Below are 14,712 nucleotides of genomic sequence, written 5' to 3'. Positions count from 1 at the left end.
TTTGAGAACTGATCAGGTTTAGATGAGGCCATGAGGGTGAGGCCATGGGATTAATGTCTTTGTAAGAAGAGAGACCAGAGCTCCCTATGTCTGCCACCTGAGGACACAGAAGACAGCCATCCGCAAGCCAGAAGAGGGCCCCTCATCAGGAACTCCATGTGCCAGCACCCTAATCTTGGACTTTTCAGCCTCTAGAACTGTAAGAAGTCAATGCCCTCATGAAGCCCCCAGTCTAGGGTGTTTTGTTTTGTTTTTTTAAAGATTTTATTTATTTATTCATGACATACACACACACACACACACACACACACACACACACACAGAGGCAGAGACACAGGCAGAGGGAGAAGCAGGCTCCATGCAGGGAGCCTGACGTGGGACTTGAATCCAGGTCTCCAGGATCAGGCCCTGGTCTGAAGGTGGCGCTAAACCGCTGAGCCACCCGGGCTGCCCTAGGGTGTTTTATTATAGCAGCCCAAGCTAATACACTGTGGAAAGGTGAACCCTGGATGCAGGCTGCCAAAGGCCATTATGGAAGCAGAGATCATGATGAAGACTGCTTTAGGACCAAAGTGAGAAATGGTCACAGGGACCAGGGGTGGGGTGGTGGTGATGGAAGTGAAGAGAAGCAGGTGAGTCCTTGCTGGGCTGAGCCCCTGAGCCATGCCAGCTTGTGAGAGTCACTGGCTGGGGGTCAGGAGATGAGAGAGGGAAGAAAGCCTAACACCAGCTCAGGCCTCAGGTGGCAGGAGCCGGTCCCCTTGACCATGATATTCCTTCAAGCTCCAAACTGCAAACTAGAGGCATCAGGCTGACTTTTGAGGAAAATTTCATTACCAAGGGTTTCTCATGCCCTCCAAATTCTTGTGTCAGTTTGTGATGATAAAAATTGATTTCCAGAGAGCAGGGCACAGAGAGAACTGAGTAGCTCTGTTCTGGTTATCAGAATGACATGTTCATTATCATTAGGATGATGAATTGGTGGCACATGAAACTATTTTCCAAGACACTGCCCTGTTACCTGGAATCCTGTGTGCACTGCTGTCTGTTTTAATTTTACAGGCACTTCTTTCCCTGAGTAGAACCAGTCTGGGTGATGCCCTCCTCACCCTTGGCTAAAAGGAACTCCTTCTCAGGAGAAAGCTGTTGTGAGGGGCAAAAATCACCTTTGCGACTCAGTCAGGGCCGGAGGACTTAACTTTGCAAGGTCCAACAGGGTCATCACCGATTTTCAGAGACAAGAGGCATAGGAGAGGTCACCCAGGCCCAGTGCATTTTTATACACACACACACACACACACTCTCTCTCTCTCTCTCTCTTCCCCTCTCTCTCATTCAGGGAAAACAGCTGACTGGCCCAATCAAGCTGGTTCACCACCTGGTACCCCCTAGCCCCTATTCTCCCCCCTCTTTTCCCCCACACAGGTACATGTATGGAGAATTTACTACACGCCAGGGTGTGAGCTAATCACACAGATGTTTCATCTCAGTTCCCTCTCACAGCAATCTGACAAAAAAAACACAATTAGCCCCATTCTACAGATGAGAAGTCCAAAGTTCAGGGAGGTTAGTGCAGTTGCTGAAAGGCTCACAACCAGTCTGACACCAGAGCCTCCACACTAACAGTCTTTTAACATGTAGCCCCATTCTGTTAAGAAGCTCATGACCCAGGGACGCCTGGGTGGCTCAGTGGTTGAGTGTCTGCCTTCAGCTCAGGTGGTGATGATGGGGACCTGGGATCGAGTCCCCCATTAGGTTCCCCATGGGGAGCCTGCTTCTCCCTCTGCCTATGCCTCTGCCCCCTTTCTCTCTATGTTGCTCATGAATAAATAAATAAAATCTTAAAAAAAAAAAAAAAAAAAAGGAGCTCATGACCCATTCTTTGTGCTTCCTAGTCTGGGAATTAGGGTGGAAAGCAGAGTCTGCAGGAATAGGGAGCAGGCTCTAATAATCAGATGTCTGAAATGGACACAGAAACCTGGCACGGTAGGGATCCTATCTTAATTCCAGCTAGTATCTAGCCACCACATCCCATGCAACATGCAAGATTATTCCTGCCTCCTGCATTATTAGAAGTATGTTACTTAGTTTCCAAACATGTCTGGCTCTTTTAGTTACCTAGTTGTCCTTGACCCATTACTTAACTGCATGATGCACAGAAATATGCTCTATGGTATTTCATTCCCTTGAAGTCTGTTGAGAAATGCATTTTTTTTCTAATCCTCAAAACTACCCTACAAGGAAGATATTTTTATTTCCTTCAAATGAGGAAACTTCAGGAGGTTAATTAACATGCCTAAAGCAGCTCCCTGATATAGGGCTGAAAATGAAATCTGAAAGGAGCCCTCTGACTCCATCGTCCCATTCCACACACCATGCAGTGTGTTAGAAAACAAACACACACAAAACAAACAAACACAGCAAATTCCATGTTATGTATATCTTAACACAACAATAATAAACAAAAACAAAGCATAATTTCATTTTGTGTAAGTACAGAGGATCCCTTTATATGAGCAAATTTTTTGATTTATGTGTAAGCTTAACAATACTCTTGGTAGGTAATATAAACTTTGTGTGCCTCTCCTAACAGCTCATTTTTACATGTGATTTCCAATTGTGGGAACTTGTCCACTTTTGTTCCACCTGAAGCTATGTGGACTACTATTTAATTACGGGATTTATAAAACAATTATCTTATGGCTCTGCTAATTTTTCTTATGTTAAATTCTTTTTTTAAAAAAAAGATTTTTATTTATTTATTTATTTATTTATTTATTTATTTATTTATTTGAGACAAAAAGGGGGGGGGGGAAGAGACACAGGCAGAGGGAGAAGCAGACTCCATGCAGGGAGCCTGATGCAGGACTCGATCCCAGGACTCCAGGATCACACCCTGGGCCAAAGGCAGGCGCTAAACTGCTGAGCCACCCAGGGATTCTTCTTATGTTAAATTATAATCCAAGTCCAAAACTTTTTACAAGAGAGTTTCTTATTAGAAAGTAAAAGGTTAGGGACGCCTGGGTGGCTCAGTGGTTAAGCATGTCTGCCTTAGACTCAGGGCGTGATCCTGGAGTTCCGGGATTGAATCCCACATCGGGATCCCTGCATGGATCCTGCTTCTTCCTCTGCCAATGTCTCTACCTCTCTGTGTGTGTGTCTCTCATGAATAAATAAATACAATCTTAAGAAATAAAAAAGAATCTTAAAAAAAAAGTAAAAGGTTAAAAAGTCTACCGTAAGTTTGTTTTAAACCAAAAATGCAGCATGTCTCCCACGCTCAGAGATCAGAGATTCTTGGATTAGACCTCAGAGATCCTACAGAGATTTGCCCAGGGTCACACAGCTCACTGGGAAAAGGCAAGTACAGACCTCTGAAGACCTGCACAGACAGGCACAGCACCATCGGACCTCTTAAGAAAGGGAAGACTCCAAGACTCAACACCCCCTTTGCCTCCAGGCATGGTGTGCTAAATGGTGCAGGGGCTCAGCCACTTATGATTTGTGTGCCTTTGACCACATCTAAGCCTCAGTTTCTTCACTTGGAAAATGGGGTAATAACACCTACACTTCATAGACTGTTGTGAAGACTGTGTGCAAAGCCTTTTGCACAGTAAGTGGCAGAGTGAGGACTCAATCAATGTTGGTTTTCTCACTTTTGCCAAATAGAGATTCCTTAACCTTTTGCCCTTGAACCTCCCAAGTTCTGTCCACCTTAGTCCGCCTGACTCTGCATTAACCTTAACTCCTTAAAATCTCTGTAACTAAGTTAACTTCATATATTTAGAGGCCTCGATAAAGGGCAAGGATTCCAGTTTCTCTTTCCCTAGGACCTATCAGAATTACTGAATTGGAGAAGCCAGTTACTGAGCAGGGGTCATGAGTCAAGGCTTTTGGTCCTGGATTTAAATCCCAGCTCTACCCTGCACAGTGTAAAGCAGAACTTCTTTGTCCTCCAATTTCTCCATGTGTCAACTTGGGATAAATTAACTCATAGGCCACATAGTAAGGATGAAATGAGAGAATACTACATGTTTGGCATGGAGCTACTGAAGACTAGGTTTGGAAGGCCTGTGGAAGCCTCTAGTCTGAACCTTTTATTTGACAAATGAGTTAAGTAAAGTCCAGAGGTGAGGTGAGCTGCCCACAGTCATCTACCATTAGCCTACAACAAAGCATATGCCTATTAATAAGTGTTTGCTGTTTGCACCACTTCCTGCCACACTGCTATGAATATATGAGGTTGTACTGAGAAGAAAAAAGTTAAGTGTTCAGTCCTTAAGAAAGCTATTTCATGTTGCTTATATTATATGGACAGAACATCTAACAGGGAAGATGCTGCTGATGTGGCAGATATCAGTGGCAACTACGTGGAACAGACAGGTAGACTTAGGAAACACGTGCGTCAATGCTGACATAATCATCTGCTCTCCTGCATTAATCATTCGCGTCCCCCATTGCCACCACCAACCCCATGGTAGGGAATGCACACCTCTGAGACCAAATTCAATTTCAGCTGCCCTTCAAACTCAATTTCAGCCCCATTCCATCTGTTCAGAGCCAAGCAGAAGGCTTCTGCTGATGAGGCAGGCATGCGTGGGCTGCAAAGCCCTCTGAGTTTGACTGACCTGTGGGTAGAAGGCGGATGACGCTGTGCGAGGGCTGCGGACAAACTCCATAAAGAAGGCCCCGTCCTGAAGTCAGAGGAGGAGGAAGCAGCGGTGGCAGCAGCAGCAAATGCAAAGGAGCGAAGGGACGAATGTGGACCCATGGTGAATCATTGGGAAGGAGAGGGGTATGAAAGAAAAAAATAAAAAATAAAAACAAGGAGGGAAGGAGAGAAATAAGGGCATGGGAGGGGAATGGAGGGATAAAAGAAAGAAAGAAAGAGAAAGAGAGAGAGAGATCCACCCAGAAAGACTGTATCCAAATGCAAAGCATTAGCAGGAACTCACACCTTCCTGGGCAGAACGTCCCATTTGTGTGGGAGCAAGCACAGGGACAGAAGGTGTGTCCAAGCTCCCTCAGGGCTCATCAGAGCCTGGCTTGGATATTGCACCCTCCCACATAGCTCTGAACTTTATTCAGACCTATGTCAAGGGAGAGGAAAAGGCCGCTTGGTGGGGATGCTGGGGGAAAGCCTTCAGGGGTCACTTCCTGGCCTCCCGCCTGGCTGGGTAACCAGCACCCCTCTTGGAGAGATACAGAAGTTTGAGGTTTTCAGTTCTGCCTGTTAATAAATATGGCAGCCAGATGGGAGAAGAGGATTCACTGCAGGAAAAGTTGGTGCTTAATTTTTTAAGCAAACAGGGGATCCAGAAGCAGCAATACCTTCTCCTCCACTGGTTGTATAACAAAATAACCAAGAAGTTGAGATATATATAGTGTCAGAAACATATGCACTCATGGGGTAGGGGTGGGGAGATCTCAAACTGCCTTCATCTCTGAACCCTATGCTTTTTTTTTTTTAATTTTTTTTTCTGAACCTTATTCTTGTGGAATATAAGCTGTCATGTATTTGAAACAAAAATGACACAGAGGACTTTCGTGAAGACCCTTCCTTTCTCATCTTTCTTAAGAAGTAACCTCTTGTCCCTTCAAAATATTTTTACTTTTTATGCATTATCACTGAAATTTGGAAATGGCACTTGATACATCTGCAGGTCTGCTTTCTTACAACTTTTCTTCAATTCTCAAAGTAGAATCATTGAAATATGTGGGTGTCCATTTTATCAATACTGCTGCCATTTCCCATCAACCACTTCAAATTTAAGTAACAAACCATGGATACCTGTGGCTCTGGAGATGCAATTTCAGGGATCCCTCTCCACATCCAACACAAGACGCTGACTGAAGACTGCTGGCATTTCTGAGTATGGCACCCACAGGTCTTCCCTTGGGCCATCTCATAAAATCTTTGCTTCTCTCAACTTACTTGGGGATCTACATCTACTACAAATGATAACCATCCATGTAGATTTTGGTGTTAAGTTGGAAAATGAGAATGTTCCAAAGGGCAATCTACTATTTGGCCATTGGTGCATTTTAACCTTAGTGCTTGTGGTTCCGTAAGTTCTCAGTACTGTTCCAGGCATTGGTTTTAATTCTCAAAGATGGCAATAAGTATGGGTAACAGCTAGTGGGCTACACACAGGGTGTTTATGTACTCTCATTGTTTCATCTGTGTCCCGTCTCTGCTAGAACATATAGAAGCAGAGGTGCTAACCACTGCTGATATTTATATAAATGTGAAAAGATTCTTCCTTGACTGACAGATCATTCTTTATGTAGACTATCCTTGGGACTGTACCTAAAGTCATTTCCCAGGGCTGGGTGAGCAAACTGCAACCTGCAGGCCAAATCTGGCTACTGGTTTATTGTAGTCTGTGAGCTAAGGATGGTTTTTAAAATTTAAAATGGATGTACAAGTATTTATGTTTAAAAAAAAAAAGTGCCTACATAATAGCCTTGATCTTGCCTCTTGGCTAACAAAGTCTAAAATATTTATTTAGGTCTGCCAACTTCTAATTTATAGAATACATAAGCTGCCTACAGCCTCAGTTGACACTCTTTCTCAGATTTTAATCCCTGCATCCTCATGGGATAAATTTATCCTGAAGATATAATAAGAGATATATTTAAATAATTATGTGCAAGGATGTTTGCTGTATTATTTATAATTGTGATATAGTGTAGAATAACTGTAAAAACTGTAAAAACTATCCCATAAGTAAAAACTTACGGGATAATTACCCAAAATTCTTTTTAAAAATCAGAAATCTACATTCTTAACAAAAAAGTAAGTCATAAATGAAGGTCTATCCATATGACGAAATATGTATTTTTTTAAAATCATGTTTTTGAAAAATACTTGACTAGAAAATTTTCAAGATATGGAAGTGAAATAAACAAATACATAGATAAGACCGACAAGTATACAAATTGGCCAGTTTTGAAAAATAAAATACATCTACTGAATCTCTTCCATCTCCTAGCAATAAAGACCAGATAAGAGAATGCACAGTAGCTCACCCTCCCATACCAGAATGATCTCACATTCTGAATTTCCCTGAATAAGTAGACAGAGCCATGTTTATTGGTCTTAAAGGATACAAAAAGCATGACCTATGGAGGTTTTGGCCCCTTTACTGTACTTGCTATTCCATACAGAGGCCTCAGGCTTTGATCTTTTCCCCCACAGGATGCTTCCATTTGATTACATTTCTCAGTAGTTTAAGCAAACTCATGGGAATTTCTTTATCAAAGAGTGAGTTCTCTTAGGAGCTGCCCCAGTAGCTTTCTACCACCCATCTAGGAGAGCCAAAGATGAGGCTGAAGGAAAACCAGATGGCCAATTTCACAGCTTGAGCCAGATCTTGGGACTTGACCAATATAGTTTAATTTGACTATGTTGCATCTGCATTTATCTAGCAGTTAACTTCCTTAAAATTGCAAGCAGAAACTACTTCTATAGAAATCATAATGCTTAAGAGGGCTCAGGGTAGAATTCATGAAATACTCAGCACACTCATCCCTAGATTAGAACGGCTATTCATTTTCCCCTCCACATTGGGTCCCTGAGAGCACCAGGCAGCTTTCTGCTGGAGTGGCTCCCTTTACCTTTCGTGGGCTGTCCACGTAGGTGGGAGTCATGGCAACGCTGCTGCTCTCAGCTGGCTGGGAGGCGCTCTTGCCACCGTGCACAGCTGCCTGCTGTTCTCCTAGGCACCTGAAAGATGGAAAAACACAGGTCTGTAGCTTGCTGAAAGTCCCCTGGTAAAGGGCCCATGTTAGCCAAGATGAAATGAAGACAGTCCTGTTGTCACCTCTGAAACATACACTTCTGCTTTTTTTCTCCTTCAGGCCAACACAATACCCTTAATTACATTCATTGTCCTGAGCAATCACCAGTCCTCCCAAGATAAATAAGAAAAGAGCTCAATTTAAAAATCACTATGGCAGTACCTGATGATTTGAAAGGTTTTACTTTGAAAGGTCAAGTGACAAGGTTGGAGTGACTCCATCCATGAACATCATTATTTCTTTAATCCTCTGGGAAGACTTGTTCTGTTTGTATTAAATATACCAGTAGAAGCACATTCTGAAAATTAGCGCTGCATTAACATGTGGCATAAACTATATGTGGAATTGACTCTCCATACATTTTGAAGGTTTATATGTTAACTTTTCAAACGCACACATTTATATCCTCTCAGTCACACAAATCTGACACTCTTTCGTAATCCAAGAAAACTATGGTTTTCTTATATTTTATCCCATCTCAGTTCTAATGTACATAAAAGCATGTTTCCACGTTTATTTTCCTTTTACCTGTACTAAAGATATTTATGAGCTAGTATAACTTAAATGCTCCCCCAAATTAGGTTGCTTCAACACATCACTGAATTTTTATTTGGTAGATTCCAGAAGTCTCACATTATAATCTTAAATCTTCATTATTATTGCAACAAAGACTTCTTGTGGTGGACACTGTGAGGCACCACCCAGATACCTCTGCTGTGACCTTGCTGCCACAGTAGCTGGGCCTATTGCCCAGCAGGCTCTGCTGTCAGCCCCTTCAGGGACAGCCCCAAGTGCAGAGCAGCTTTGTTCAAGCTCTTGCTCCCCCTCCCCCACAGCTGCCCATGCACAAGGAATGATCAATGAAGGGATGTACAGGTCTGGCCATGTCGGTCCAACTGGGTTCATCTCTGAAGGCTGTTCTAGTTTTAGAGCTTGAATGAGGTGGCCCAAGGCTGTCATTGGGCCTGCACTGCACCTGGGCTTCTCCCTCTGTCCATTCTTGCTTCCTCCTCCTTCCTACACAAGCTGAGCCCAAGGACTCTCCTTAATAAACTCCATCTCTTGTCTGCCTCCCCCAAGAACCTAGTCTGTGTCACTTCTCTACTCTTAAATTCTGACATGTTTGTTACAGATTGTCAAGTAATCTTGTACCGGAGATTAAAAATCAGTTTCCATGGTAACATGTTATACTCTTTTTTTCCCCCTAGTTTTTATTATGGAAAAATTTCAAACACCGACAAAAGTAAAAAGGATAAGATAATGAATCCCTACAAATGCACTCCCCCAAAATTTCATGTTTCATCTATACCCCTTACCTACACATCCCAATTATTTTGAAGCAAAACTGATGTATATCATTTCACTCACAAGAACTTCAGCATGTACTGTATCCCCAAAAGAAAATAACTTGAATAAACATAACCAGGGATGCCTAGGTAGCTCAGCGGTTGAGTGTCCAACTTCGGCTCAGGTCGTGATCCTGGAGTCCTGGGATCAAGTCCCACATCGGGCTCCCTTCATGGAGCCTGCTTCTCCCTCTGCCGACGTCTCTGCCTCCCTCCCTCTCTCTCTCTCTCTCTCTCTGCCTCTCATGAATAAATAAAACAAAATCTTTAAAAAAGAAAAGAAAAAACATAACCACAATTCCAATATACTTAAAAATGTTCTAATATCAAATATTTCCTCAACTGTCTCCCCAAAATTATTTGTATAGTTTGTTCAAAACAGGTTTCAATGAAGGTTCCTACGTTGCAGTAAGTTAATGACTCTCAGCTCTCTTTTCAGCCATAAGTTCTTCTTCATTTCTCTTTATCTTTACAATTTATTTGTCAAAGAAATTAGCTCATTTGCCCTGTAAATTCAGAGTCTGGATGTGCTGATTTTCTCCCTTACTGTTTATTGTGTTCCTCTGTGCCTTGTACTTCCTGGGAACTGGAAGTTATATCTAATGGCTTAAGCAGATTCAGGTTCAATTTTAGGCAAGAACTCTTCTTAAGTGGTGTTGTATATTTCTATCTGGAGGCCTATAAGGTCTGGTGGTCTCTCTCTGGTGATATTAGTCACCGCTGGTTATCTCTGTGAAATCTACAAGTTCATTAAAGATCAAACATGGTAACAGTCTATCATTCCTTCTATACCTAGTAGCTGCAGTGCTGAAAAAAGACAAACTGCCCTACCCCAATTACTTGGTTACTCTGAGGTGTAATTCATATAGGAAAAGCAGAACAAATGCTCAATTCTTTCCCATGTCCCTACACCACACTGTCTCTATCACATCGAAATGTATTTTCCTCTGAGCCTCATCCGCAAAACGCACACTGTGACATTCTCTTGTACTTCTCCGAGGCTGCGGGGACAGGAAGCCCTGGTTACCCCCAGTGTCAGATGCACATGACAATCCCCATTTACTGAGTTGCCTTGCTTGTGATAATCTGTGGACTAGGAACCAGGGATTCAGAGGCAAGTAAGACCCTGTCCTTGCCCTTGGAGGCTCCTTGTCTAATAGCTCAGAAGAAGGGGACCGGGCAGCCTGGGTGGCTCAGCGGTTTAGTGTTGTCTTCAGCCAAGGGCCTGATCCTAGAGACCCTGGATTGAGCCCCATGTCAGGCTCCCTGCATGGAGCCTGCTTCTCCCTCTCTCTCTCTCTGTCTCTCATTAATAAATAAATAAAATATTTAAAAAAATTTAGAAGAAGGGGACCTGCCAGAAAACCACCAGTTATATTATATACGTGTATATGTGAAAACATACACGGAGGCACACTGCCTTCTGCCGGAACCGGGTTGCCAGCCAAGCCTCCACAGAAGCAGTGACAACTGCCTTTTGGTGGTCTCTGCCCTGACTTGGCTGTCATCGGGTTATCTCATCTGTTAGGAGCAGCTGAGCCAGCACCGGCTGCCCCGGCTGGTCCCTGCCATGCAGACAATTGGCAGAAGGCAGAGACTACTGGGACCTCCCTTCCTCGAGAGCCTGACTAAACATACATGACTTCAGATACAGAATAGATGAGAACTAGAAGAAATTGACAGTTTATGGTAAGATGGCAGGACTACAGGTGAAATTTCAAAAATTCTTTTCCATATCACCATAGCATTATTTTTCATGATAAACAAAACTAGATCTGCCTGGTGCACCAAAAGCAAAAGAAAAGCACACAAATAAAAAACACTGTGTGAGCAAATATTATATAAAGGTCTGGCTCCCTCTGCTCTACCTCCTACATTGAGAAAACGTAGCAAGTCACCCAAGAGCACCCAAGAGAGTAAGGAGAGATTAAGTCTCAGGTCTTTCTGTCCTGCCTCCCTTTGGGGTTAGCTGAGAGTCTCTCCCTTTGCCTGGGGGGTGGGGGACACTACCACCCCAACTATCCTTCCTCTTCTAGTCTGAGCAGAAAGAGGCTCCTTGGAGCGTACTAAATGATGACTCACTGACAAATTAAAATAAGATCCCCCCACCCCCAGCTTCACACCCCTCCCAGCAACATATGTTCCTTGTTCTTTTTTCCAGCAGGAAAGATCTGTGATTAGTTACAGGGAGAACCTGCTGGGCTGAGATCTGGGCTCTTCTCTCAATCAGATGAAGGTAAGAGGACCTAGTGCCCTCAGTAAGGAGCCTAACCTACCTCTGCTCTCTTCCTCTCATTTGCCCCGCACCACCATAGTGTCCCCGCCAGGTTCCCTTCTCTTCCTGTGTCTCTTTCTTTCCATTCATTATCACCCTCTTCTTGCCTCTGTGGCCTCTTGCCTGACTAGTAAGAGCCTACCAAGGGTCTCCACCTCTTGAGGCCCACCTTCCGGGCCTTCCTGTACATGGGGCTCATCTCCAGAAACACTTCTTGCCAAAGACACTGACTGGGTATTTCATGATATTAAGAAATGGCTGTAACCCTTTAGATAAATGACAGTATTAGGACTTTTTTTTAAAGGAGTACTTCTCGGGATGCCTTGGTGGTTCAGTGGTTGGGCATCTGCCTTTGACTCAGGGTGTGATCCTGGAGTCCCACGATCGAGTTCCACATCGGGCTTCCTGCCTGGAGCCTGCCTCTCTTTCTGTCTCTCATGAATAAATAAATAAAATCTTAAAAAAAAATAAAATAAAGGGGTACTTCTCTTTCAGTGATACATACTGAAATATAGATGAAGAGATATGATGCTGAAATTTAATAAGGAATAAAAAGGAAGGTGAGAGCAAGTGGGATATGAATGAAATAAGATTGGCCGTAAGTTGATGATCATCGAAGCTGCATGATAAGTAACAGGGATTTATTCCCCTAGTTAACTTTAGCTGTTTTGAAATTTTCCATTAAAAAAAAAAAAAAAAAAAGAAACTTGCAAAGGATCTCTCTTCCAATGAGAACATAAAAGGACAGCTTAGCATCCAGCTTTCCACCTGTCTTGAGTATGCCTCAAGCTCATTTGATGTTACTTTTGGAAAGCCTGATGCACACAGGTTCCTGCTGGGCACGACACAACCTCTCACACCAGACAGACAAGGTCTAACCTCCCCTAACATCTGTACAGGGACTCTTCCTCTGTCATTTCATGACTATTTATTGTGCACATCCTATGTGCCAAGCACAACACACAGCCTCTGTCCTCAGAAAACAGGCAGGTCCAGGGAATGTGAATAAATCTTGGTAAAATTCTGGTAAGGGCTCTAACGGATGTTGGCCAAGAATGCTAGGAAGCAGAATCTGAGTTGGCTGGGAGGATGAAGGGGCAGTGAAGGCTCCCAGAGTGGGTGCCACCTGTACATAAAGGTATTTCTTCCTCTTGCCCAAGTGCCTTCTTGCCCCCACCCCTCTATATAGATGCTTCCTTTCCTGTGAGGCCAACTCAAATCCTACCTCCTGGGATGCTGTCACTGCTCTCCCAGGCAAGACATGACCCCGCCAGTGTCCTGGGAAATGGAGCACTTAACTGTTTATGAAGGGACCACACAAATGCCTAGAGAAGCTGGCCAGGTCACATGCAAGTCCAGGACCAGAGGGTATGCTGGTTCTCTGATAAACCAGAAAGTATATGCCCATTCTAAAGTACCAGCCCTCACCTGGCTGGGTATGCATGTGGACCCAGTACTATAACTGAGGCTATTCTATTTCTAGAAAGGCTGGATTTTTATCTATTATCTATAATATGGTGTTATGTTGTATTATCTGTAATATATTATTTTATGTATGATATATACCATGTTGTGTATACTATACAGTTTCTCACATACAAATTCATATAAAATCCCAATTTGCATTTGAAATCTTCAAACTAAAAAAATATGGCTCAGATATTTTAAAAATATTTTGTGTCTTTAGGGCACTGAAACTATTTTGTAATGGTAGCTACATGTCACTATAAATTTGTCTGAAACCCACAGAATGTACAACACCAAGAGTAACTTGTAATGTAAACTAGAGACACTGGGTGATGGTGATTTGTCACTGCAGCTTCATCAGTTATAACAAATGTCCCACTCTGGTGGGGATGCTGACAATGGAGGATGCCATGCAGGTATGGAGACAGGATATATGGGAAATCTGTTCCTTCCACTCAAGTTTGCTTTGAACCCGCAACTGCTCTAAAAAATAAAATTATTAAAAAAACCAAATAAACAAACAAAGAAACCCCACTATGTGGGCCAAAGCAAATGTATCCGTAGTTCAAATTAAACCCCAGACTGCAAGTTTATAATTTCTGGCATATTTCATGTTATCTGGCAATTACTGGGTATTAACCCAGCTTTCTGCTCATGTATACATACATCTTCTTAATTTCAGACTTCTTGCAGACAGAAATCATACTTCACCCCCACTCACAAGGTGAGGCACTGAAAACCTTTGTAGCCGGTGGGGTGGGGATGAGTCTTTCCCCAAGCAGGCACTTACTTCTGACTGGCCTCCATCTCCAACAGGGCGGACAGAGCTGAGGTTCCCTTCTTCCCAACTGGGGGGCCGGTCGACTCAAGGGAGTGTGTGGCAATGGGCCCAGTCATCTGCAAACCTTTCATGGCGGTCCCTTTCTAAAGCAGAGAAAAGGAGACAAGGCCATCAGCCCAAGTGGGCTCCCTCAGAGCATGCCTGCTGCATCTGTTGTGCTTCAGGCTCTGGAAATCCAATTCAGTGAGGCAAGCAACATGGGCTCCTTTTATTTGGTAAATCCTGAAAACTGCTTTTTGCTTGAACTGAAGGTTTGAATGCCTGTTGACTCAAAAGTGCCTCTTTGAGGTGGATTCCACAGATCATTCCACCCTACCATGGATCTAGGAAGTAAATAATGTTTTACCTAAGTCATGGAAGAAGAAACTGAGTCCCAGAGAAATTAAGTGACTTATCCCAAATCTCACTGAAGCTGGAGGTCAAGTTCTAATCATCTGGTTTCAAGACCAAAGCTCTTTCCACCATGCAAGGTCTTTTGGAAATGTTTCTTTTTTTTCTTTCTTCCCTTTTTTTTTTTTTTTTTTTTGAGATGTTTCTAATCATCAGCAAAGTTATGTACAAAGGGTAGCCAGTGTGCAGGGAAGAATGCTGAACTTGGGGTTAAAAAATCAGTTGGTGATGCAATACTATTCACACTGAAAAGGAATTTCAGACTTGGATGAATCCCAGAGGCATTATACTGAGTGAAAGAAGGCAATTTCTCAAAAGATTACATTATATGATTCTGTGCACATGACTTTTGGAAAAGACAACAGTATAGTGACAGAGAACAGACCAGTGGCTGCCAGGGGTTACAGATGGGGGCAAAGGTGACTATAAAGGGTAGCATAAGGGGTTTTGGGGGAGTAATGGAAATACTCTACATCCTGATGATAGCTATAGTGGTTACATGAATCTACACATCTGTTAAAATTCACAGAACTGTACATACACATGCCCAGAATTCCAGACCTGTCCTTTATTAGATGGGTGTCCTCAGA

At 43.1% G+C, this 14,712-nt stretch overlaps 1 protein-coding gene across 11 annotated transcripts in view; it reads right to left on the bottom strand.

Annotated features, from left to right (window-relative positions):
- DEPDC5 (DEP domain containing 5, GATOR1 subcomplex subunit) overlaps positions 1-14,712 on the bottom strand; it is a 125,214-nt gene that overhangs the window by 31,427 nt on the left and 79,075 nt on the right. For 8 of the 11 annotated variants that reach the window (XM_077874429.1, XM_077874428.1, XM_077874431.1 and 5 more), the window contains 3 exons: positions 13,682-13,815; positions 7,621-7,729; positions 4,629-4,694 (listed from right to left, as the gene is read on the bottom strand). In XM_077874429.1, the coding sequence (XP_077730555.1) occupies positions 4,629-4,694; positions 7,621-7,729; positions 13,682-13,815 (309 nt within the window). The remainder of the gene's footprint in view (positions 1-4,628; positions 4,695-7,620; positions 7,730-13,681; positions 13,816-14,712) is intronic. The other 3 variants (XM_077874432.1, XM_077874433.1, XM_077874437.1) reach the window with 1 other exon arrangement.

The sequence above is a fragment of the Canis aureus genome, chromosome 27, assembly GCF_053574225.1.
Source record: "Canis aureus isolate CA01 chromosome 27, VMU_Caureus_v.1.0, whole genome shotgun sequence".
Taxonomy (NCBI): domain Eukaryota; kingdom Metazoa; phylum Chordata; class Mammalia; order Carnivora; family Canidae; genus Canis; species Canis aureus.
The sequence above is the reverse complement of the archived record's forward strand: the minus strand, read 5'-3'. Positions and strand labels throughout refer to the sequence as shown.